The sequence below is a fragment of the Tupaia chinensis genome, unplaced genomic scaffold, assembly GCF_000334495.1.
Source record: "Tupaia chinensis unplaced genomic scaffold, TupChi_1.0 Scaffold140308_1, whole genome shotgun sequence".
NCBI classification, from domain to species: domain Eukaryota; kingdom Metazoa; phylum Chordata; class Mammalia; order Scandentia; family Tupaiidae; genus Tupaia; species Tupaia belangeri.
Window position 1 is genome coordinate 25,886 of NW_006200185.1, and position 23,978 is coordinate 49,863.

The 23,978-nt window shown below is 39.1% G+C and overlaps 1 protein-coding gene across 1 annotated transcript in view; it reads left to right on the top strand.

Moving 5' to 3' along the window:
* The first annotated feature begins 484 nt into the window (after positions 1–484).
* LOC102485548 (heparan-sulfate 6-O-sulfotransferase 2-like) overlaps positions 485–23,978 on the top strand; it is a 51,954-nt gene continuing 28,460 nt past the window's right edge. Inside the window, exons 1-2 of the mRNA XM_027766015.1 lie at positions 485–597; positions 6,031–6,117. Coding sequence (XP_027621816.1) covers positions 485–597; positions 6,031–6,117 — 200 coding nt within the window. The remainder of the gene's footprint in view (positions 598–6,030; positions 6,118–23,978) is intronic.

A 23,978-nucleotide genomic window follows, 5' to 3' on the forward strand; every position in this document is an offset into this window, starting at 1 on the left:
TTCCCTTCCCAACTAATTCGTCTCTTTCACTGGCAGAGTACATTTGTGTCACAATCACCCAGCTTCCAAACTTTCTCAGCAGCTTTCATTTAGAGTTTATTCTCATTCCCCAGATGCAGTCAGTCCTCAAGTTCTATCATATTTTCTTTTGATATGCCAGACATAGCTTCTTTTCTTCCATTTCTATAACTACCACTCAAGTCCAAACTCTCATCATATTTGAGATCTCAATTACCCCAAAACATTTGATTCCAGAACTGTGATTTTGCTCAACACCCCCATGTGATGGAGGTGCCCAGAGCTAGATGTGAACGCAATAATTGTATGACACCACTTACATTTGTAAGACACAGTTCCATTGGCCTCTGATAGTCTGTAACTGAGGTCCACCCTCTTGGTAAAGACATAAGTGATTAGTCAGCTTAAGTAAGAAAATAATATAATTTAGGAACTGACTCATGTTCTTTCATGACCCCAGTGAGACATGCAAGGATGTGACCCACGCTCCTTGGACAGAAACAGTATGCCACAAGGTGGAGAGAGCAAAATGGCAACAATAATCAATGACCTCATTGCTCCAGTTCCTGATGCCCTGTGGTGAGCTGTTAGAGTGAAAGTTAATGGAAGGGGAAAGGGCAAGATAATGTGAGTGTTTTGCCTTTTCCAAGAGCTTTGAAATTACAAAGTGACTATGAGCTTCTCTATGAATGGTTTACCTGATCAGTTTTAGTCCCTTTACATTATAGATGAGAATCCTGAGACAGTAAGAAGTTAGATGCCTTGCTGACAGCCAGGATTAGAACTCAAGATTCTTGAGTAAGTGCTTTGAATTTAAGAGGTTGCTTCTGAGAGAACATAGTTGCATTGGGCTTCACAGCAACAAAGACGAGCTTTTCCCTTCTCTAAAAAACTTCAGGCATTATATCCATAGTTAAACAAAGGGAAAGTAGGGCAGGAAGCTAAGTGAAAGTGTACCTTAGTTAAGTGAACTCTCTTTGTTACATGATAAATAAAAAATATAGATAATGGACCATTAAAGGTGCATGAACTCTAATGTAGACACTTCAGATAGAAGAAATGAAAGTGAGAACGTTTGGGCCAAAGAAAGAAAACCACTCAGGACATAACCCAACAAGATAGAAAAATGAAATACAGAAGTCTCATCAGCTTTAATTAAAGGAAATCAATATTTAAAGTGCCGTCTTTCTCAGTAACAGAATGGGGCAAAAATACTTCAGAAATGTGCCTCTTGCAAATGAGAAAAGCAGGCTTCTGTGAGGAAGCAATCATGAGTCAAAAGCCTTTCAGAAGATGGCCCCTGGGAGAGCTGTTGTAGAGGAGACTCACACACCTGCTGAGGAAGCAGACTAGATGACCTTCTATCCCTTTTACAGTCCGTATGTTTTAAGTACATATCCTCAGCCAGGGAGCTTTTAGGAACCTAGAGTCATTACTTGGGAGCAAAGAGTAGTCACCATATCTCCCAAACTTGAAACAATCACTTAATAATAGCTTGGGTTTCATCTCACTTATCACTTACAAGAACATATATCAGAAAACATTGCCTCCATAAGAGATAGGCAGACAGAGACAGCATTTTCAACAGGATCTTCATGCCATGATCCACCCCCAATCTCAGCTGGCCCACATCATGGGCCTGCACATGCTCACACCAGGTGTGTGGGGGGGAAAACTTGGGACATGAACCCAGAGCCTTTCCCATGTATGTCCAGTTGTGTTACCACTACACCATGACCCGACCTAGAAAATATTAAGAGCTATACAAATAAAACAGATTTATTGTGATTATTCAGAGGTACTATCCAACCATTCATGAAAACTTGCTTCAGAATCCTTTCTAAGCTCACTTATCTTTGTGATCCATATGATAATCAACCATCAGTTAGTGGAATCCAATTCTCCCAGACCATTTCTATTCAGGGATGAAAGATATGTGACATCTTTGTCACTACTTCCTTCTCTCCCACTGCCATTGATAATGACTCATAACACTCCTTTCTACTGAACCCAAATGAAGCTTTTTTATTTCTTCAATGAGTATTTTTGAGCACTCACTTAAAAGCTAGCCAACTGGAGAGACAGATAAACAATAAAATATAAGGAATACTATAAGCACCACATATTAAGTGCCAAGTAAAAGATCTGTAGACAATAAGTATCATAGCTTAATTCTCTTCTGAAATGCAATTTCAATTTCCTAGGACCCTGAAAGTTATTTTTTTAAATTTGAGTACTTTTGTAGTTGCAGCAACACAACTATTTTTCATGGATCTGAGACTAATTAATTTATAGAAGAGTTTACAAAATACTGTAGGAAATGCAGAAGTTTCTGTATGCTGCCCATCAAGAAAGTGAGTCATGTTGTTTTAAACCACTAGTTCTCCTCCCACAAGTACCTCTCTGACCTAAGAGAAAAATTCAGATTGGAGTGGATATGATTGCCTTTTTGGTTTAAGTACATTGGATACCAAATCAGCATCAAATTATTCAATCAGAAACACTTTGAAATGTTGAAGAGTTGGGTTAGTCATAGTTCTCCCACCTGAATACAACACGAATAATGCTGCAAGATTTTATTTTTCACTTTTGTAGTGTTGGAAACATTTATGGAGTTTGTGGAAAAAAGATTACTTGATAGGTGGAGACGGACAGCCAGCCAGGCAGATAGAAAGAGGGCTGGTGTTCATTAACTTTTCAAGCAAAACCTCACCTGGAATTGTTTTCATAGTCTTTTGAGGAGGCTTGGTCAGGAAGCACTGGGGAAAGGAAAGAATCTTATCCTCAGCAGAATATAGCTATTCAGGTGGGATGAAGGAAGCCTGGATCCATACCTTCTGCAATTTCAGACCATAACCTTTCAGATTACAACTCCAGGAGGAGATGAAAGTGAAGGGGGCTGACAAGTGGACTAGAGACATAAAAAGAAGTCAGTTTATTTCAGATAAGCAGTTTAGGAACTTGCTCTAATTCAAGGCAGTCGTCCTCTATCTTATATACTCCGAATTATCCGTATATCTTAGAAATGGGCAGGACTTATTCCTCTAAATCCCTGGGATTGCCAGATGTTTCAGTGACCAGGGTTCTTGGCAGCATCTTAATCTTTAGGTCCTTGAACCATGTCTTTCCAGATCTTTGTAGCTCCCAGTCTACAGCAGCTGCAGTATTTTATCTTTATCGCTCATGAATTTCTTCTGGAAAACTCAGGGTCCTTGATATCGCTGCTTTAGATCTCCTTATGTTTCAAGGTTTCAGAATTATAGCATCTTGTTCAGGCTTATCTATTCAGCCTGGTTCTTTGGGGAGGAACAATAGGTGTTTCCATCAACGTTCCAGCAAACCTTTCAGTTCAGTGGTTAATCTCCCAGCATCCAAGCTTGCTAAAAGTTGTTCTTGCCCCCCACCTCCTTTCAATACATTTTACACAGAATGAACATTTTGGGTTATTTGGTTGCTTTCACCTCCAGTCTTGGTGCTATGCCTTTCTCGTGTGATTTATTCCTGAGAATGTTCTTGTTTTAATTTCCCTTGGATCTACACTTGTAGGATTTGGCAGTAGGTCAGAGGGATCCTTGTCTTTTGAAGGACTCTTAGGCCAGGACCACACACACCCCCTCCCCGCCAGAGCAGCAGTTAACAATAATAAGGCTACAGTGCCTGTTGACAGCTTTCCCTGATGTCCCACAGTGTCATGTATTGAGTTTAAATAGGGTCACTTGTAATGCAGATTTTACAGGACCTTCATACCCAAGGCCCAGACTTGGGAATTTCACAGTGGGAATGGGTATTGTTTTATTCAAAGGCACTCGGATGCCTGAGCTTAGTGACTCAGGAAGAGTTCAGTGACCACCTACTCTAAGCCCACCAGACACACCACATGATCCCTTGTTTCCACATGCTTCCAGTCATGTTTCCCACTGCATACTATTTTTGTGAAGGGCTAGAAGGAGGAAGGCTCAGTGGCCAGTGACCAGGGTGCATAAGTGAGGAAACTGAAACCTACTCCTACACCTAGCATATTATATCCCCTTTTTAAGATTTTTTCCTTATGGTGTATATGAGAGAGAGAGACAGTGAGAGGGAAAGTGAGAAACCACCCCTGGGGGGATGACCACACAGCAATCCTCTCTCCTCCAGTCTCCTCCACTTTCCTCCTGGGGTCTTGGGCATACGTGCACATGCACCTGGCATGAGTTTCAAGCCAACAGGTCCGGGACTCAAACTAAGGCTGGCCATATGAGAGCTCAGTGACATAACCAACTACACCATCTGTTGGTCCCGCATATTGTGTTCTTGGCATCCAGCTGCACTGACCTCCTGGGAGAGACCATTTCAGATTCTCCTGAGTTAGACTTTTGCCCAATTGTTTTGTATTATCACTTAGTTTCAGAGCTTGGTTCTGGATGAGATTAGCTGGTATGGTCTGAGGTACGCCTAAGGATTTCTTTGCCGGGATGTTATAATGTATGGATAGGGGCAGCACCAAGTGCTGCTCAGTTCTCGCTCAGAGGACTGAGTTACATTCTGGTGAGTCTGTACACAGCACAGGGAAATGATCTCCACACTATGCAAGAATTCCAGCAGTTTGCGCCAGTGGGTTTCAGATACCTTTCTTCAGGGTAAAATGTGTGTGCCCACTTCCTGCAGCACCACCCATCCTGACATAGAGTCACAGCCCACCTCGGCAACGCCCACTTCAGAAAACTCCTTTCTGGACCTCTTGGACACTGAATCCTAACTGCTGGGACTCTTGCTATTTCACTCTTCCTGATTAGCCTTTGTCTTTGCCCACACACATCTTCATTACCTTTGCAATCACCAGGAACCTATGATTATCTCTTGTTCCAATCACACCCATGCAACCATTTAAAGCTGATGAGTGCAAGGCAAAATATCTTTCGTGACCCCATATCCCACCCACACATAAATATAACTACTTGCAGACACCTAATTCTGAAGTACTTAAAAGACTTATAAGTATCTGGAAAGCTCCTTGTCATTCTCTGAGACAATATTCTGTGCCTTTGGAAGGTCATGTTATACACATGAAAGCCAAGATACACATTTTTCTTTTTTACCTTCACTTTTTATAAAAGGTTGTGCTGACGTAGATCTTACTGACAAAAAAAAAATATTTCTGATGGAATCAGGATAAATAATTCCATGCATCATCAAATGGAGAGAAGGGCTTTGAATTGGTTTCCATGGAAATCTGAAGATGAAGTAAAGTAATAATTTCAAGGCAGAGCAGCTGAATTGAAGATAATAGTAAAATAGTTTGATAAAGAAAATAGAATAAAGTAATCAAGAAGACTCCAATCAATTATCCTTTTTGTTTACCTTCAAGTGATTATTTTGTCTGCGTTTATTAACCTGATGAGATTAAGCAGACCTTTCTTGTGATTTATTTTGTAAATGTTTTCAAGGTTTGACATAAGCTGTGGAGAAATTGAAGGTGGAGATTTAAATTCAATTACTCTTGAAGCAGGTGGTGCTTCTCTTGAAAGAATATATGAATTCATGGCCTTCCCATGTTACATTATGAGTAAAAATTATTAATTCATCTGATAGGATCTCCCAAAGACTTTTAGAAGTCATTTGGCATTCACATCACTAAATGTCAGCAGCATCAGAACTGAACTTGTAATGCAGAGAAACCAGTATGTAGGAATAAAGGATTGTATGTGGAAGATTGGTTATTTTTATATATTTTTTAAAACTAGAGCATCCCTTGGGGACTGGGCCTCAGTACAATTGTTAACGGAATCCACCAGCTCAAGCTTTGAGTGCCAAAAAAATAGCTATCCTTGAACTTGACCAATGATTTCCATTCTCTTTTATTTTTGAAGGGCACCACTGGATAAGATCTTGCTTTATTTGCTTTATTTTGATGAGAGAGAGAGAAGGAGACAGAGAGAGAGAGAGACTTTGTAAGTCTCTAAATAAAATGACTATTTTTTTTTGTCTCTGTGGTTCTTGTAATTTTTTTTCTATTTTTTTCTGCGAGTATAGTAAAGATAGACTGGGTTCCTCAAACATTAACCCAGGTGCCAACTCTCCATCATCTACAAGGTCCCGGAACACACCTAAGAGCAGGAAGTAAGTGAAAAGCACTCCTATACATCTGACATAGCCATCAGAAAGTCATGCACCATACTCATTTTGTCATTCATTCCCATTCACTCAAGAGAGGTGTGCTGTATGCCTTCTATGTGCCTCACACTGGGCTAGTTGCTGGGGAATTGAAATGAATAAGTGCATGAAGAACTAAAGAAGGAAGAAGAGAGGGAGGAGAGTCAGGAGACGACTTTGAAAAAATAACTGAGGGCTCACTGTAAAGGGTAAGGACATGAGTCCAAAACGATCAATGCAAGATTTGGATGATGAATTTCAAAACTTAAAACAAGAAGTGGGAACCAGCAGTTAGCTTAATGGCTATGTCGCTGGACTCCCACGTAGTCAACCACAGTTTGCGTCCCGGACCCGGTGGCTTAAAATTCACGCCAGGCGCGTGTGCGTGCGTGCCCAAGATCCCGAGAGGAGAATGGAGGAGAAGGGATTACCGCGTGGCCATCCCCCCTCGGGGGTGATTTCTCGCTTTCTGTTTCTATGTCTCTCTCTGTCTGGCGAGCGCACGCGCCCTATAGGAAAATCTCTCTAAAAAAAAAAAAAAAAAAAAAAAAAAAAAAAAAAACAAAAACAAGAAGTCACAGCACTGATTAATCATTTTATGACTTGAAAATCCATAAAAAATACTCTTGATCTATACCTGTGATTTAGAATTGAGTTATAAGAATCTGGAAAACCATTCCATAAATTTCTAGGTTTAAGTAAGTGTTCATTTTAACTATATCATGGACTTACATGATATGTATATTCTTTTCTTAGTAACTAGCAAGTTTCTATACCATGTTCTACATGAAACTGTCTTTTTGGTATTAACAAAGTTGTATTGGCTAAACATTCATGATATTAGATTTACATTTGGGGGCTCATTCTGAAGGAAACTATTGACAGATCTCTCTTTGGTGGTAGCAGAACATGGCAGTCAGCGGTGGTGTGAACCCGTGCAGATGGCTTACCTCCAGTTAAGCTCTTTTCCTTCACTAGCTCTTTGTTTTTTTCAAGATTTATTTACTTACTTTTATTTGTTATTGTTGTTATTTTTTAATTTGACCAGAGAGATACAGAGAGAGAGAGAGAAGGAAAGAGAAAGTTAGAAAGCAAGCCATCAGGTCCAGGACTTGAACCATTGTCGGCCATGTGGGAGTCCAGCACCTTAACCATCATGCCACCTGCTGGCCCCTTCACTAGCTCTTTACTGAATGACTTGAGTTCTCTGGAAGCTCTCTCTTTAGGGGATGTGTGACATTGTGACAGGCAGAAACACAACCCAGAAAAAGCACTCAGCCTGCATCCAGGAGAAGATGAAAGACGCCTTCATTATGCTAAAAGCTCTAATCTAGTCATGTGATATGTTGCTACGAGAACGCAGCTTTGCAATGAAAGGTGAATTTGTAATGGACATATATTTTATGTATTCGGCATTGGACCGTAAATGCTGCACTTTGAATATGATCTGATATTCAATTCCTAAAGTGAAAAATATATTGGCTGCCTTTTTTTTCCTTCTCCTTCTCCTTCTGAATACCATTTTGGTTCTGCATATAAAGTTGAATGTGGGCTATCTTGAAGAATATAAAAAGCGGTGGTGAAGACATAAGACTAAATCTCTGAGCAGTTAGAACTCATTTCAGTTATTTATTGCTGAGCACCACAATCAAAACGCTGTATAAATTATGAAGGATGGGAATTGATGCCCACATTCCCAAGCAGCTGAATGTTTCCAAATTAGTACCCATTCATCCTTAACGTGTACTCTCTGTCTACAGAGATGGCATTGGAGAATTACTTTTAACTCCGTGCTTGCAGAAATGGTAGACCCCATCTGGGCATCTTGTCGCAATGTCAACTGCAGAGCTCAATCTCCATTTATTAGGCCCTGATATATAATTGTGAGTGTTTGTGATTTGCAGTTGAAATTCGAAGGGGTCATTTTTTTTTTTTTTGGTCGTTTCTTTTGCTTGTCAGGAACCCAGTCTTTACCTTTTAAATAAAGAATCTCAGTGGGACCCACAAAAGGAGCAGTTGCTAGAATTTGAGTTAAGATGACATAGAGAATGCATACCTAATATTATACCCAGGTTGTTAACAGGAGGAGGCCTGAACAAATGCATTCTTTAGTAGATAAACCTTATCTTTATCATACTTGCTTTATTTGGACGCATCCCAAGCTTCTACCACTGTGAGGGCCTCTCTCTTTGCACATTCTGAGTTAGGTGTCTTTTGTTTGCCACATACAGTGACTTGCAAATTAAGCTAGTTCCTTTTAGTTCTTCATTGGTTTTATTGGATATTTGTGAAAAATAACAAGGTCACTGATATGCTCTTCATGGATATATGTACCAGGTTCCCTTGCACCATGTCCCTCCCCTTACTTATCTCTGATCGTTTTTTTAGGAGGGCTATTTTTTCCTATCATTTTCTCCTTCTCAGGATCTTTGTCAACAGGAGCAGTACTGACCTTCCATGGACATGGTAAGAAGATTAGAGGCATTTTTCACTGTTATGGAGCAGTGTTTATCAATATTTGGGCACTGCGTAGGAGTTCAGAGAGAGTTGTTATCTACAGTTCTTGCTGCATTTTCTATGTATTTCCTTGGTTTGGGTGTGTGTGGTCGTGATGGGGGTGGATAGGCTGATTTCTCCACTGTGGGGATTTTTCTCATAGTGTGTTTCAGCAGCCTACATGGAGGGTGCTACTCTGCTAAGTTTTCTGAGATTATTAGACCTGACGACTGTGGGATATGAATCAGTTTTTAAGAGTTTCTCTGTTTTATTCTGATGTCAGATACAGGCTAAGGATTCTTTTCCTCTCAGGAAAAAAATTTGGTCTCCTCTTTTTTTTATTTATTTTATTTATTTTTCTTTTTTAACATTAATATGCTATACATCATTACAGTATACAAAATGAATTTTTCATCCAAAATACACTGTCTGTTGGATCAATCAGCACATCAACAAACATGTTATCAACAAACAATTTTTCATTTCTTATGTCTTGTATATTTTACTTTTTTTTTTTTTGCCATCCTTGATTCCCTATCCCTAACCCTCTGCCCTGTCCAACCCTCCTCCCATTGTCTCTGGTATCCATGGTTGCTTTCTATGCCTTTCCCCCCAATTTAATTGATTTGCTAATGAACTTAATTTGTCTAAATATTTGCAATAGCAAGCACAGCTGATATTGAAGAAATAAAAATGCTAAAAGTCAAGTTGCCTCAAATATGCCTCATGGCTAAACATAATAACAACTAAATATGCATTGAGTGAGTATTACGGGTCAACCTGTGTACTGAGTACTTGATACATTTCATCTCATTAAATCCTCACCCACCAAAAGCTCATGAAATAAATAGGCGCTATTTTTTATTTCTATATTACACATGGGGAAATTGAGGCTCAGAGAGGATAATGATGTGTCAACCTGGGGTCTTCAAATGAATTATTTTGATAAAAACCTTTTTTTAGCACCAATAATAGTGATAATGATGACTAAAATATATTAAGTATCTACTTTGTACCATTGTGCTAGATCATGGGGCCATATAAATACATATAAGCTATAATAGGTGCCCTCAAGGAGCTTGCAATCTTAGAAAGGGACACAGAGGATGACACTATAGTGTTTAAGTGATGAAGTAACTACTGGGTGCTGTTAGAGTCAAATTAGTCACCCTAGTCAATGTCAAGGTTGGGGTGGGGGAAGAGATCAACTGGGGATATCAATGAAGGCTCCCGAGAAATGAAGCCTGAACCTTTTAACTTCATCTACTTACCCTTCAGGTAGCAAGGCAAGGTCAGACGAAATGAATGCAAGTAAGTCTCTCAGGTGGGCAAAATCCTTTGTATGTTAGTCAGAGCAAGGTGGAGTTATAGATTAGGTCAGAGCTAAAACAGAATGGCCAATTCCACCTTTTTCCAACTTTCGATCCATTTGGAGCCTGCTGAGATTCGGTGTAGCATGCCAAAAAGCTTAGGAAACTTACAGCTTGAAGCTGTGTCAGTTCTGCTTGCTCTGTTTCATTGCCTGGATCTGATGCTGGGTAGCCAGCCCTCTGTTTCAGGGAGGAACAGATGGAATGGGATATGTCTGAGCAGCAGAGCCAGACTACCCTGGCAATGACTTTCAGGGAGGTACAAGCAGTTTTTTCTATGCCAACAGTGAGCCAAACTGACAAGACAGAAAAAGGAAAAAAAAATATCATAGCTATACCACTGAGATCGGGAGTGTGATTTTACAGAGGTTGACCCATGACTAACCAGGCCAGGCCATTGCATTTGGCCTCACATACGGTTCCCTTTGGTAATGTGAACCTGTTATCCTGGCCAACACAGCACGCCACAGTCAATCCATTTACTGACCCATTGGATTGTCCCCAGAAGGTACTTACTCTGTCAAGGCTGTGGCAGCCACGAAGATCCTTTATAATGGACATTTTGCGTCAGAACATTCTTATACTTTATGTGAAGCTGATTCTTTTATTGGACAGATAAAGACATTAAGACTCAAGAAGAGTAAGTTATTTTCCCAGAGTAATGCGTCTACTTAGTAGCAAGGGGCAGCCCAACATCATGGTCTTTTAATACTTGTTCAGTGCTCTTTCCACTGCAAGGTATGCTACAGTTCTTTTCCCAGAGGCAAGGTACATCAGCCAATCACACTAAAGAATGCCAGGAACCAGGTCTCAGAATGTTCAGACAAGTATTCTCTCCTCCATACACTGGGATACTTGTGTGGGCTCTGCCAGCTACTATAAAAATGGGGACTTTCAGGAGAAATTAGAATCATCCCACTTTTGAAAAATGTAGCAGTAGCAGTTATGAAAGGAAAGAGCGTGCACTTGTCGAACACCTCATTTTTTCTATAAAATAACATCATTCTGGTTGTGTTTGGACAGTCACTCTTTCTCAACATTATTGTAGAGCTATCTTGAGCCTTTAACACACCCCTTTATCAACAAAACAGGGGTTCATAGATCACTAAAGCTATTCTCCCTCAAATCAGCCAGCCAAGGCCAAGGAGATCTTATGTGTACACACACACACGCACATGCACACACACACACACAGCATTCAGAGGCATCCATTTAAAAATTATATTGCAGGCGGTTAAAATGGTGATGGAACTTGATCATTCCTCTCAGCCTGTGATGTTTTCCACATAGGCTCAGGCTAGGCAGTGTCAAGGGCCAAGTCCAGTTTTCAAATACTAGTGAAGGCTATAAAAATTACAAGGCCAGCTCTGAACATCCAAGCACAGTGCCTGGTAAATGATACCCTAAATGTTGAATTAAGTACTATAACTGATGACTTAAGTGAACTAAGCCGGAGGAAGAAGGGATACTAACACAGGGGGAAGGTGTATGGATGAGATGAGATGAGATGAGAAGATTAAGTGAAATGTTGTTCACTCCAAAAATCTACCTGCAGCTGACCCTAGTAGCAGGTGCCCTAGGAAGACTGACTCCAACCTGTCTTTGCAAAAAATGTCTCCGAGTGAACAGATCTGTTATCTACTCAGCGGTGTGTAGATGAGAGTAGTCAGGAGCCACATAGCTTCATAAATAAATGAAATGTACCAGTACCCCTTTAGTTTGGTTGGCAGAAGCCAAATGAAACACTTGTCTGCTTTAGAAAGAAGTGAAGTTGTGCTTGCTCTGTGTGGACACAGCATGGTGCTTTTTACATTCTAATTCAGGTGTTTATATGTCTGTCAATGAAGTTGGAGTCTTGCATCATTATATTGTGATTATTTCATTTTCTCTCATTTGAGAGCTATGTATTTCTTTCTTCTAAGATGATAAACTATGACTGCTGGTAAAACCCCTAATTTTGCCTCTCTGTGTGTATGAAAGTGTATATGTGTATGTGATCTATCACTTCAAAATGTCCATATGCTATATGACCTTAGCACTCAAATGGTCAAGTATTCAACTTTACAAACATTTACTGTAGTTTTATGAAATAATGATGTCAATAGTGCTTTAGTTTAGCTATTAGTCTAAGTCTAATATCACAAAATGTTGTGACAAAACAAACCATTAAACTGACTGCTCGTTTTCTTTCTTCCTCTTTTTGCAATTGCTACTTCACAGAAAAAGACAAATGGTGAAAGCATAAACTTGTGACAGAATGTAGTTCTAAAAATGACTTTTAGTAGAGTGTGCTTAAGGATGGGTTATTTTCTATCCTAATTGGCTTTTCCTTCAATATTTCCCATCCAGGATAGTATGAGATCTTCAGTCATAACAACAACAACAAAAAGAGTCAAATCTATTCCAGAAAGTGCATTCATTAACAAGGCAGGAAAGTAGCCCCAAACCAATTAGAAAAGACTTTCAATATCAAGGGGTAAATAACAGATTTGACATACTTTGATGTTTAATCTAGTGCTAACCAACTGCAGTACAGGACTGTTCAAAGATCTCTTTAAATAATCAGGCAGCCTTGTGTGTATTTGAAAGGACATCAGCTTTGGAGTCAGATAGACCTGGACTTGAATCTTGGCTCCACCACTTATTAACTTTGTACCTATCTTATTGGACTGTTGTGAAAATAAAATGTCATAATCTAAGTAAGGCTCTCCATAGTGCCTGGCACATGGCAAGCACTCAATAAATGTCAGCTAGTAATTATGCTTGTTTCAGCTGCCAATGTATTGCAGCTGGGGACAGTATGACCTGGCCAGTATAATTCTGGCCAGTATGGTTCCAATGAATTCTGGTTGGCTCAGTTTTCCTGGTTAACTGTTTTGCCAGGCCCTGAAATGGGAAAGCAGAAATCCCAGCACCACTAGCACTACATAAATAATGCCCACAGATTAGATGCAATGAGAAATGAGTGGCAGATCCAGGAAGAAACAGTCCAACTATACAAAGAAACATTTGCTAGCAACTTCACATGCATCTCTTTGATAGTTATGGTATACCATATGCTTACTAACATAATAAATATCCATTATGCCTCCAATATGTAACTGTCCATGCTAGTCATTATTCTATAAGTTAGTCAAGAAAAATATTCAGTTAATCAAGCTTTGGAACATGAACCATTTTTCTCTACTCTCACCTGTCATGCAAAATCATGGAGGTAATATGCTGCTGGTCTCTAGAACAGAGGTCTTCAGTTTCCCATCTGTGACATACATGGTTGAAAATTCTTATTCGCATTGCTTTGAAAAAGCTCAAGGTTTTGTCCAGTTTGGTGGTTGACTAGAATTCCACTCCTTTCTCTGTCACTTAGGAAAGCCTAGGAATACAGGAAAAAGTGATGTTAAACAAGTCTCTATTTTTCTCTAAATAATGAAAATCTGTGTGTGTGTGTGTGTGTGTGTGTGTGTGTTTGTGTGTATTCCCATCCTTCTTTTTCTTTCTTTCTCCTTTGCCTCTCCCTCATTCCTTTCTTTCTCTCATCTGTCTGTTCACTCCAATATCTTTAACTCTCAAACCATCTCTGTCTGAGTTGAAGGAATTTCAGAGACTCAATAGATGATGTCATTTGAGGTCAAATCTGTTGGTTTTCAGACAACTAACCAATTAAGAATGTCCAGGGACCAGCAATTAGTGTAATGGCTATGTCGCTGGACTCCCACGTAGTCGACCGTGGTTTGCGTCCTGGACCCAGTGGCTTAAAACTCACGCTGGGAGCGTGTGCGTGCGTGCTCAAGATCCCGAGAGGAGAATGGAGGAGAAGGGATTGCGGCATGACCATCCCCCCTGGGGGGTGATTTCTCGCTTTCTGTCTCTATGTCTCTCTCTGTCTGTCTGGCGAGCGCACTCGCCCTATAGCGAAAACCTCTCCAAAAAAAAAAAAAAAGAATAAAAAAAAAAAGAATGTCCAACTATAGTTAGCAATACTAAGAGAGTAAGAAAAGACAGGAAAACTGACATGATATACGAATATTTACTATGAATTCAACATTAAAAATTGGAGGTGTAGAAGCATTTTAATGTAGAGTAGAAGTTTTTTATATTTGATGAAGTCAAATTTTTCATTATTTTGTTTTCTGAAAATTGTGCTTTTGCGTTCATATCTAAGAAATCTTTGCTTAATCTAAAATTACAAATGTGTTCTCTCATTTTCTTTTAGAAAACATGTTTTATGTTTTACATTTAGGCCAATTATCCATTTTGAGTTGAGTTTTGTATGTGGTACAAGATAGAGATCAAGGCTTTGTTTATCTTTTATATATGGATATCCAGTTATTCCAGCAAAACAAAATAAAAAGTAAGCCCTAAAGTTCTTAGGCTCACTTACACTTTTCCCCATTATTCTCATTCTCTTATTCATATATCTTTCTTTCTTCTCCTCACCCCATTTCCTCTCTCCTCACTCTCCATAATTTTTTTCAGGAGGCAGTATAGTATAATGGTTAAGATAGAAAAAGCTCAAGCCCGATTGCTGCTTTAAAATCTTAGCACTACACTGAGCAGGTTATTTTAATCTTGAGAACATACCTTTTCCATTGAATTATCTTGGCACCTTTGTAAAAAAAAAAATCAGTTGTCCATGTATGTTTGGGCCTATTTCTGGACTCTCAGTGCTATTCCATTGGGCAGTATAGTACAATGGTTAAGATAGAAAAAGCTCAAGCCCGATTGCTGCTTTAAAATCTTAGCACTACACTGAGCAGGTTATTTTAATCTTGAGAACATACCTTTTCCATTGAATTATCTTGGCACCTTTGTAAAAAAAAAAATCAGTTGTCCATGTATGTTTGGGCCTATTTCTGGACTCTCAGTGCTATTCCATTGGTTGATATGCTTATTGTTATGTTAGTCCCACACTGTCTTGATCATTGTAGCATTATAGTAAGTCTCACAATCAGTTGGTCTGAGACCTTCAACTTTATTTATTTATTTATTTATTTGGAGAGGTTTTTGCTATAGGGCACGTGCGCTTGCCAGACGGACAGAGACAGAGAGATAGAAAGCGAGAAATCACCCCCCAGGGGGGATGGCCATGCTGCAATCCCTTTTCCTCCATTCTCTTCTCGGGATCTTGGGCACACATGCACACGTGCCCAGAATGAGTTTTAAGCCACTGGGTCCAGGACACGAACCACACTCGACTACATGTGAGTCCAGCGACATAGCCATTACGTTAACTGCTGGTCCCAAGACCTCCAACTTTATTCTTCTATTTCAAAGTTCTTTTGAATATTCTTGGTCCTTTCTATTTTCATATGAATTTTAGAATCAACCTATAATTTCTACAAAAAGAGAAAAAAGCCTGCTAGGAATTTGTTAGGAATTGGATTAAATCTATGTATCAAGTTCGAAGAGAACTGATATCTTAGCAGTACTGATACCCCATGAACTCAGTTTCTCTCTCCATAATTTAGGTCTTCTGATGGTGCTGTAAATAATATTTTGTTTGGTTAAACTTCAGATTGTTCATCTCTAGTAGATAGAAGTACAATTGTTTGATACATTAATTTTGTATCCTGCATACTTGCTAAGCTCACCATTAGCTTCAAGAGCTTTTCTTATAGGTTCCATATTATTCCCAATATGGGTGTTTGTTTTTTTCTTGTCTTATTGCATTGGCCAGAAGCTCTAGAACAACACGAGTTTTGTGTGTGTGTGTCTGTGTGTTTGTGTGTGTGTGTGTGTAGATAATCCCCATCCATTTAACTTTGTAAAAAGACACACATAACAATGGAGAGATAGTTTAACAATGGGAATGTCCTCTGAAGATGCTATTTTGGGAACTATGCTATTATAGTTCATCATTGCCCTCACAGCAAGACCAAAGCCAGATGAAAGTACTGCATACAGAGATTTCGTAAGAGAAAAATAGACCCTATTCACAGAAAGAAGGAAGAGAACAAAAGACAAAAAGAAGAAGAAAAGAAGGAGGAGAAGAAAAAGAAAAAGAAGAGGAAGAGGAAGAAGAAGAAGAGACCCTAACGTTCATAAAATTACATATACTTTTCTGATTATTCTTATTCTTTCATTCATATTTCCATCTTTCCTTCCTGCTTCACCCCAATTCACTCTCTAGTGTCTCTCCATGAGGTTTTTTGGTTATTTTGTTTTTAAAGAGGCAATATAAGGATGAGCAGCTGGGATAATGTGACCCCTACATGTTCGACCACAGTTTGTGTCCCAGTCCTGTCGGATTGAAACTCATACTAGGTACATGTGTGTCCAAAATCCCGAGAGGAGAATGGAGAAAAGATTGCAGTGTGACCATCCCCCTGGAGGGAGATTTCTGTTTCTGTCTCACTGTCTCTCCAGTAACCATGTGCAACCTATAGCAAGAAATCTCTCTTTCTTAATAAAGAAAAAAGGTACTATAGTACAATGGTTAAGATAGGAAAAACTCAAGCCCTATGGCTCCTTAAAAATCCTAGCACTGCATTGGGCAGGTTACTTTAATCTCTGTGTGTATCAGTTTCTTCACTTATAAAAAGAAGATATTCGCAGTGCCTGCAACATAGGGTTTTCCCAAAAATAAAATTCTTCATTCAAAAACTGCATTGAGTACAGTATGCACTCAATACAGTATGGATAATTAAGATTTCACATGCATTTGAAGCACATATAATCATTTCACGGGTGCCTAGCATCCCTGGAAAGATTGTGGATGGTGAGATGGTCTGAGAAGAACATCATGTTGCTTGGAGAATATGTTTAAATGATATCACAGGAGCCACCGCTCTTTTGGTCATTTGAGTGGGGTTGAAATGAGAGAAATTATTTATTTGCTTAAGGCCACATAGATGGTAAGTAGCAGGGCCTTGATTGAACCAGAGACCATTTAACTCTAAATCCAAAGTTATTTTCCCCATTCTGTAGGTCCCAAAATCTGGGCACACTGAAATTAGTCAAATAATTTTATAATAAACTGCCTTATTATAGCAAGGGCCAAGAAATAACATGTATTGGAAGTTTTCTATGTATCAGGCCCTGTTGGAAGTGGTTTAGGTACTAGGTACTATTCTAGGCTCTGGAGCTAGAGCAAATCACAAAACTCCCTGCCCTTACACCCATTCCAGTCTAGAGTATATAGAAATATAGTCATTAAACAAATATGTAAAATATATAATATTTTTAAAGGAAAAATCATAACAGAAGAAGCAGAGGAAGGAGATAAGGAGTGATGGTGGCAAGAAATTTAGAAATTTAAATAAAATGGTTGGAGGAAATATCACTAAAACATGACATTTTAGGAAAGGTTTTATTTGTTTAGATAAGTTAGTACATATAAAGTAATTAAAACAATTCTTCATGTGTAACAAACATATGCCATTATTAAATACAATATATTCAGTACTTTCTCTATATCAGCCACTGTGCAAGATACTTTACATATTATCCTTTAATCATTATGATAGACCTATAGAGTAAGGGTTATTAGTTCTTTTTTATTGAGGAGGAATCTGAGATGACATTGACTTGTTAAAGTTGCATAGTTAATGGGCAATAGGATCAATATTCAGACTATGTATCGGGTTATTCCATGAAACTAAGTTCATCTATTCTTCTCTGGAGATACTGTTTGTGCTCAGGGATTATGTTAGACCTAGGTGCACAAAGATTAGAAGACTAGTCCTGCTGCTGGAGGCCTTAGTTAAATAGAATTAGTATCGAATGGATAAAAAGTTCTGCAGGGCTGTGAGGATGTGGTAAAATATAATTTTCTCCTTAATATTTCAAGAGGGTAAGGATGATTTTGCCTGGGACTACACCACCACCATCTGGCTCTGAGACTTTAATACTATGTGGGTTGTATACAAGCAGCCTGAAATCGGGGAGTGGAGATGACAGAAATAAAGTTACATTATTGGTCAGTGGACATTACTTCATTATGAAAGATGTTTTGGATTTTCAGGATGGTTGCTTGCTAAAGTTTAAACAAAAAAGAAAAATGAAGTAGGACTCAGCTCACTGATGAGTGAACTATAAATTTTGCCTGGAAAATGCTGGCAATGCTATAAAATTCAGGCCACCATCTGTTAGTGCTTGCTTGAAGTAGCATTTGTACTGGATAATTAAGATGTCACATGCATTTGAAGCACAAATCATCGGTGCACGGGTTCTTAGCATCCCTGGAAAGATTGTAGATGGTGAGATAGTCTGAGAAGAACATCTTATTGCTTGAAGGATATATTTCAATATCATAGGAGCCACTGTTCTTTGGGTCACTTGAGCAGGGTTGAATGGAGGAGGGGACACTGAGAAAACTACTTGCTTGAATGGCCTGGGTCATCTAATCAAAATGATAAACTGACTACAGTCTGGCAGACCTAATGTATATTTGGTCATCACTGTTGACAAAGCTTGGAGTAGATTGGCAGATATGAGGGGGGAGGAGGCAAGTCAGGCTAAGGATGAAATTCCTAATAATAATTCTAAAATCATTGCTTATATAGTATTTTGTAGTTTGCAAAGAGCTTGCTCATCCATTTTCTTCTTTAATTTTACCAACAGTTTTATTAGACGAAAATCTGTATCTCACAGATAAGAAAACAAGACTGAGAAAAATTACTTATTTGCTTTAGGCCATATAGATGGTAGCAGAGCTTTGATTGAACCAGAGACCATTTAACTCTAAATCCAAAGCTATTTTCCCTATTCTGTAGTTCCCAAAAGCTGGGCACACTGAAATTAGTCAAATAATTTTAGGTACTTGACCAAAAAAATTTTACTTTTTTACAAATAGAGAACTGAGAGTGAGAGTTCCATTTCCAGCAGAATTTAAAGTGTTCCTTTCCAGGGACCAGCAGTTAGCATAATGGCTATGTTGCTGAACTCCCATGTAGTCGACTGCAGTTCAAGTCCCAGACCCAGTAGCTTAAACTCATGCCAGGCACATGTGCGTGCGTGCCCAAGGTCCCACAAGGAGAATGGAGGAGAAGGGATTGTGGCGTGGCCATCTCCCCTGGGGGGTGATTTCTCGCTTTCTATCTCTCTGCCTCTCTCTGTCTTTCTGGTGAGTGCACACTCCCTATAGCAAAAATCTCTCAAAAAAAAAAAAAGAGTTCATTTCCAACAAAGGTAATAAACTGCATCATTATAGCAAGAGCCAAGAAATAACATGTATTGAAAGTTTCCAGTATACCATGCCTTGTTGGAAGTGGTTTAAATTCATGTGTCATCCCATTTAATCCTAAAAACTACTCCAAGACATTGATTCAGGGAGAAATGATCAATTGCTTAGACAGCATGTCCCATACCAGATCCTGAAGGTTCCCTTCCAGATGTATGTCTAGGTGCCTTCTGGAGTCATGGGCTTTTAGCATGGATGGATTATGGCATTGAACGAAGGCTGTGATTCTTCTAGCCTTGGAATCTAAAGAATTTTGCATGTTTTGCCATCAGAGATCATAGCTAATGAAATTAGGAATGCTGGGCTTGTTTTTAACTGGATCCTTAAGAGTGTCGTTCTTTCCTTTCAAAGTTAGGGAGGTGATTTGTACTCCTTGAGTGACAATTAGTTGTTCTCTACCCAACATCTGCATGTTTACCTCCATTTCCTCCATTTTTGCCTATAGAAACTTCAAGGGTGGTCAAACTGTTTTGTACCTTCACAGGCATAGAATACCTGGCTTCAGTTGAGATTTTTGTCAGAAAATAGTGGGCTGCCACATCCCACCCATGTTGTTCTGGGACAGCTCTCACTCTTCTGGGGAATGCAGTTCATCTTTCCTGTCACTCTTCTTGGCATCACCAGGAGGGTGTGGAAATAAGTAATATAAAATCTCTACAGACCTCGCAAAAGATAACTAGTCAGAAGTGTACTCTTTCTAGTGATTTTCAGGAACTTTGGAAAAAAGTTTGTCTCACTTAAATAAAGTTGATAAACTCCTAATGCCCTTTTCATGCAAACCTCTTCTTACTGCCCTTATTCTTGGTTTACAGTGGTTGCCCCTTCTCTCTCACAAGTCATCATGTCCTTCGCCAATCATATGCCTAGTGCCTTGCCAAATATTAATTTCTCAACTCCCCTCCTTTAGCAGCCATATTTCAGGGACTAATTAGACATGCCCAGCTTTATTATTGAAAACATAACTAGTCTAGAGGCTGTGGATAATTATCTGATTATCTGTGTCTCTATCCTCCTCTCAGTGGCAAGGAGATAACAAATACCCATAATATTGTGGATGGCTGTTTATTTTTTCTTATTGGAGGCAATATTACCATTTATTACCAAATGCCTATGTTGGACAAGGCATTTTGTCCTAAGTAATAGGAGCAAAAGATTTAAAGGACAGAAAGTGGAAAATTATCTGTCGATGATAACGTGTATGGAAATATCTATGACTGGATTAATACATAGTGTATTCATGCTGGAAAAGTTAATTTATATCTTGTAATGATATACAGCGATTGAATGTGAAAAAAAAAAAGTGTTCCCTTCCTGTTCTATAAATGCCTCCCACTAGCAAGTGAAAAAGATTGAAAAGGTATAAAGAAGCAAACTTAGTCTCACAGAGTCATTGCGGTGCACTTGCCATGGCCTTCCTCTGTATAGACCACTGGTCTTCAATCTATGTCCTATATAGCCCTCAGATTCTGAGGCAGGACCTCTGAGCCTGCCATAAGTAGGAGTGATAGATACTCTGACATGGTAAATATCGATAGATAGGACTCCAGGCCCCCACTCCAACCCTTCCTAAGTAACTCAAATTTAATCTATTTTATAAATTGGAGCCTACCTAGATTTCATTTTTAAAAGCACTGGTGGCTGAGAATGACAGCTACTAGCATAGACCCAGCTACTCAGGGAGCAGAGTATGGGATAATAGTCTTTACCCACCACGCCCCAGTTCCTCAGTGACAAGCAAAGCAGTTCTGGCTGTTAGACAGTCTTGCAGTCCCTTTGCTCACTTCTGCATGCTCTTTTATATTTTTTAAGAAAGAAAGGCAAAAAAAAAAAAAAAAAGGAATGCTTCTCTTGATACGTCCAAATTGCTCTGAACAGATGAAAGGGACCAGACTGACAGGTGATTGTTCCCTGAGATTACAACCTACACCCAATCTGAACCTGAAATGCTTGGAAGAAAAAAAAATGCCACAGGTAATGCTCCCCAACTGGCTTCTGCTCTCAAGACTAAATGAACACACACAATTTCCACTCCATTTCCTTAAACTGGCCTCTGAGCTAGGCTGTAATGAAACCTGTAGGGGAAGAAAAGACCATTAGCTTGGAGAGAGGATTATTTTAGTTGCTTAAGTCATTCTCTCTCGGAAAATAGTCAAGTGGCTGTTTAGGCCAAAGTCTGCCTTGTTAATTTGAATGCTATCAGAAGGCACATAAAGTTTTCTAATATTCGTTCACTATAAGTATTTTATATAATCCCAGACGCAATTTTGTTATAATTTTCTAACCCTATCTCTAATGTTTTATACCTTGTTCACTGACTAATTCAGTCATATCACCAATTATTAGAAGAGTCTTCAAAAAGTTCATGAAGAATATGTACTAAGAAAAAGGTTATGCATTTCAAATATGTTTATACTAAATATACTTTAACTCCATTTCCATGAACATTTTGAAGTCTTCTAATACTGGCCACCTTCTTGTCTGCCAAATGCCCCTTTTTCCATAGCATTGCATCTATCTTAAAAGACCTCTGTCCTTCAGCTACCCCTATTCAAATCCTAGTTTACTGGAAAGAACTCTGTCTTACAAATTAAATAAAGACGGGTTTATATCCCAACTGTAGCCTTGGATGTATTATTTAACTTCTTTTAGCTTTGGTTTTCTCATTTCTAAAATGGGGATAATATGGGCCAGCAGATGGTGTGGTGGTTAAGGGACTGGATCCAAACATGGCCAACTCTGCAGTTAGAGTCCTGGACTCAGGGACTTGAAAAACACTCTGGGCATATGTGCATGTGATCCCCAAATCCCAAGAGGTTAATGGAGAAGTGATTGAGGCATGAACATCTCCCCTGGGGAGTGATTTCTCACTTTTTTCTCTCTCTCTTTTTAATGAGCACATGTGCTATATGGAAAATTGTTTAAAAAGGTGGGGTAGGTAATAATTGGACCTCTCTAATAGAGATTCTTTGAGGATTCAGTGAGATAACTTATGCAAATCTTCTGGTACATATTTGTGATCAATAATGGAATCATTATTATTACTCATATTTCAAAACAATATGCCACTTCCTCAATCGTGTCTCTTGATTTATGTAGCCTGAACTTTCCCTCCTCTGCACAGTATCCATTTAGCATTTAATCAGGCTCTAAAGAATGTCATTCATTTGCTCATTAATCCAGTCAGAAAAGATTTATTGTGCACCTAGTTTGTGATAGGCACAGTATAAGATGGTTGGGTTAGGTGGTTGTAGAGGTATAACTGAGAGAGGGAGAGGGAGAGAAAACAAGGCCGAAACAGATGCAAATTCAGTCACTGCATCTTATTTCATAGTAGAGAAGATGCTTATATACACGAATAACTAAAATAAAAGGAACAAAATGGTATGTCTGCTTTGTGAGAAAGGTGCAATTGGAGACGTAGCTCTGGAGGACTGTAAATGCTGGGTGACAAAAGACAAAGTTCTGGAAATAGCAACTCTCTTCTTTATTATGAACTTTCTCTCTGTTTGCTGACATCTCCAGCTAAGTTATGTCTATGGCTCCTTAAGGAAGAATGGGCATACTTCTTTTATCTTCCACAGAGCCTGCCAGAGTACAAAATGTGCTCTCAATGTAAGCGCTGATAGGAGACATGTCTACAAAGACTCTGTAGTAAAAAACAAAGTGTCTTCAGCACACCCCAGAAGAGACCACCCATTCTTTTATTTCATCTTATTACAAGGACAGAAAGTAAACGTGTTGTAACTAATATGTGAAAAGATTAAAGTGACTGTCCTCATTAAAAAAAAATAGATGAATAAATAAATACACTCTTCTCCTTGAACTTTAAAGATACTTTAGCTTATTTTAAATGAAGAGCATTGAGTAGAGCATTTTGGTATTGAACCAGAGCAGGACTCATTGCTTTCCCCTAAACCCCATGGCACTGCAGAGGGGTTGGAGAGCACCTGCAGGATGCTCTGTCCCAGCAAGCCTCTCTATTGGCACTTCCTTCCTGGCCCTGCCCTTTGGAACCAGTGTCTGGGAAATCCTGTCTGAGAGTGCTTTTCTTTTCCAAATGACTTTATTCAAGAATGATTGACATATAAAAAGCTGTATATATTTAATGTATACATCTAAAGTTTGGAGATAAGTATACATCTGTGAAATCATTGCTACTATCAAAGCCACAAACATAACCATTCCTCCCCAAACTATCCTCCCATCCTTTTAATTAATTTTGTTTTGTTTTGTTTTTTGGAAAGGACATTTGACAAAAGGCCTACCCTCTGAGCAAAGACTTAAGTATAGAATACAGTATCGTTAGCTGTAAGCACTGTGCTGTCGTCGATCTCTAGAACTCATTTATCTTGCATAATTGAAAGTCAGTATGCTTTGACCATCACCTCCCACTTTCCGCTTCCCCTCGTCCCTGATAACCACCATTCCACTCTCTGCTTCAATGAGTTTGGCCTGAGCATGCTTTTGATGGATGTTTAGAATCATTTTCCCTGGCCTGGCTTTAGCCATACCAGACTGCTGCACAGCCTGTTGAAATTTGGATACCCCACTCATCTCAGCACATCGATTTCCCTCCTCCTGTTCATCTTTCTCCCCACTGCCCCCACAGCAGTCCTTTATTAACCAAGCCACTTATTCTGTAATACACTATCCGTTTAGAGCGGATTCCAATGACTTGGAATTCATTTAAATTGAAACTGGGGGCTGAACACAAACAGTGGCAAAAAAAAAAAAAAAAAAAAAAACCAACCAAACAAAAAAACCCCTGAGAGCTGAAAAAG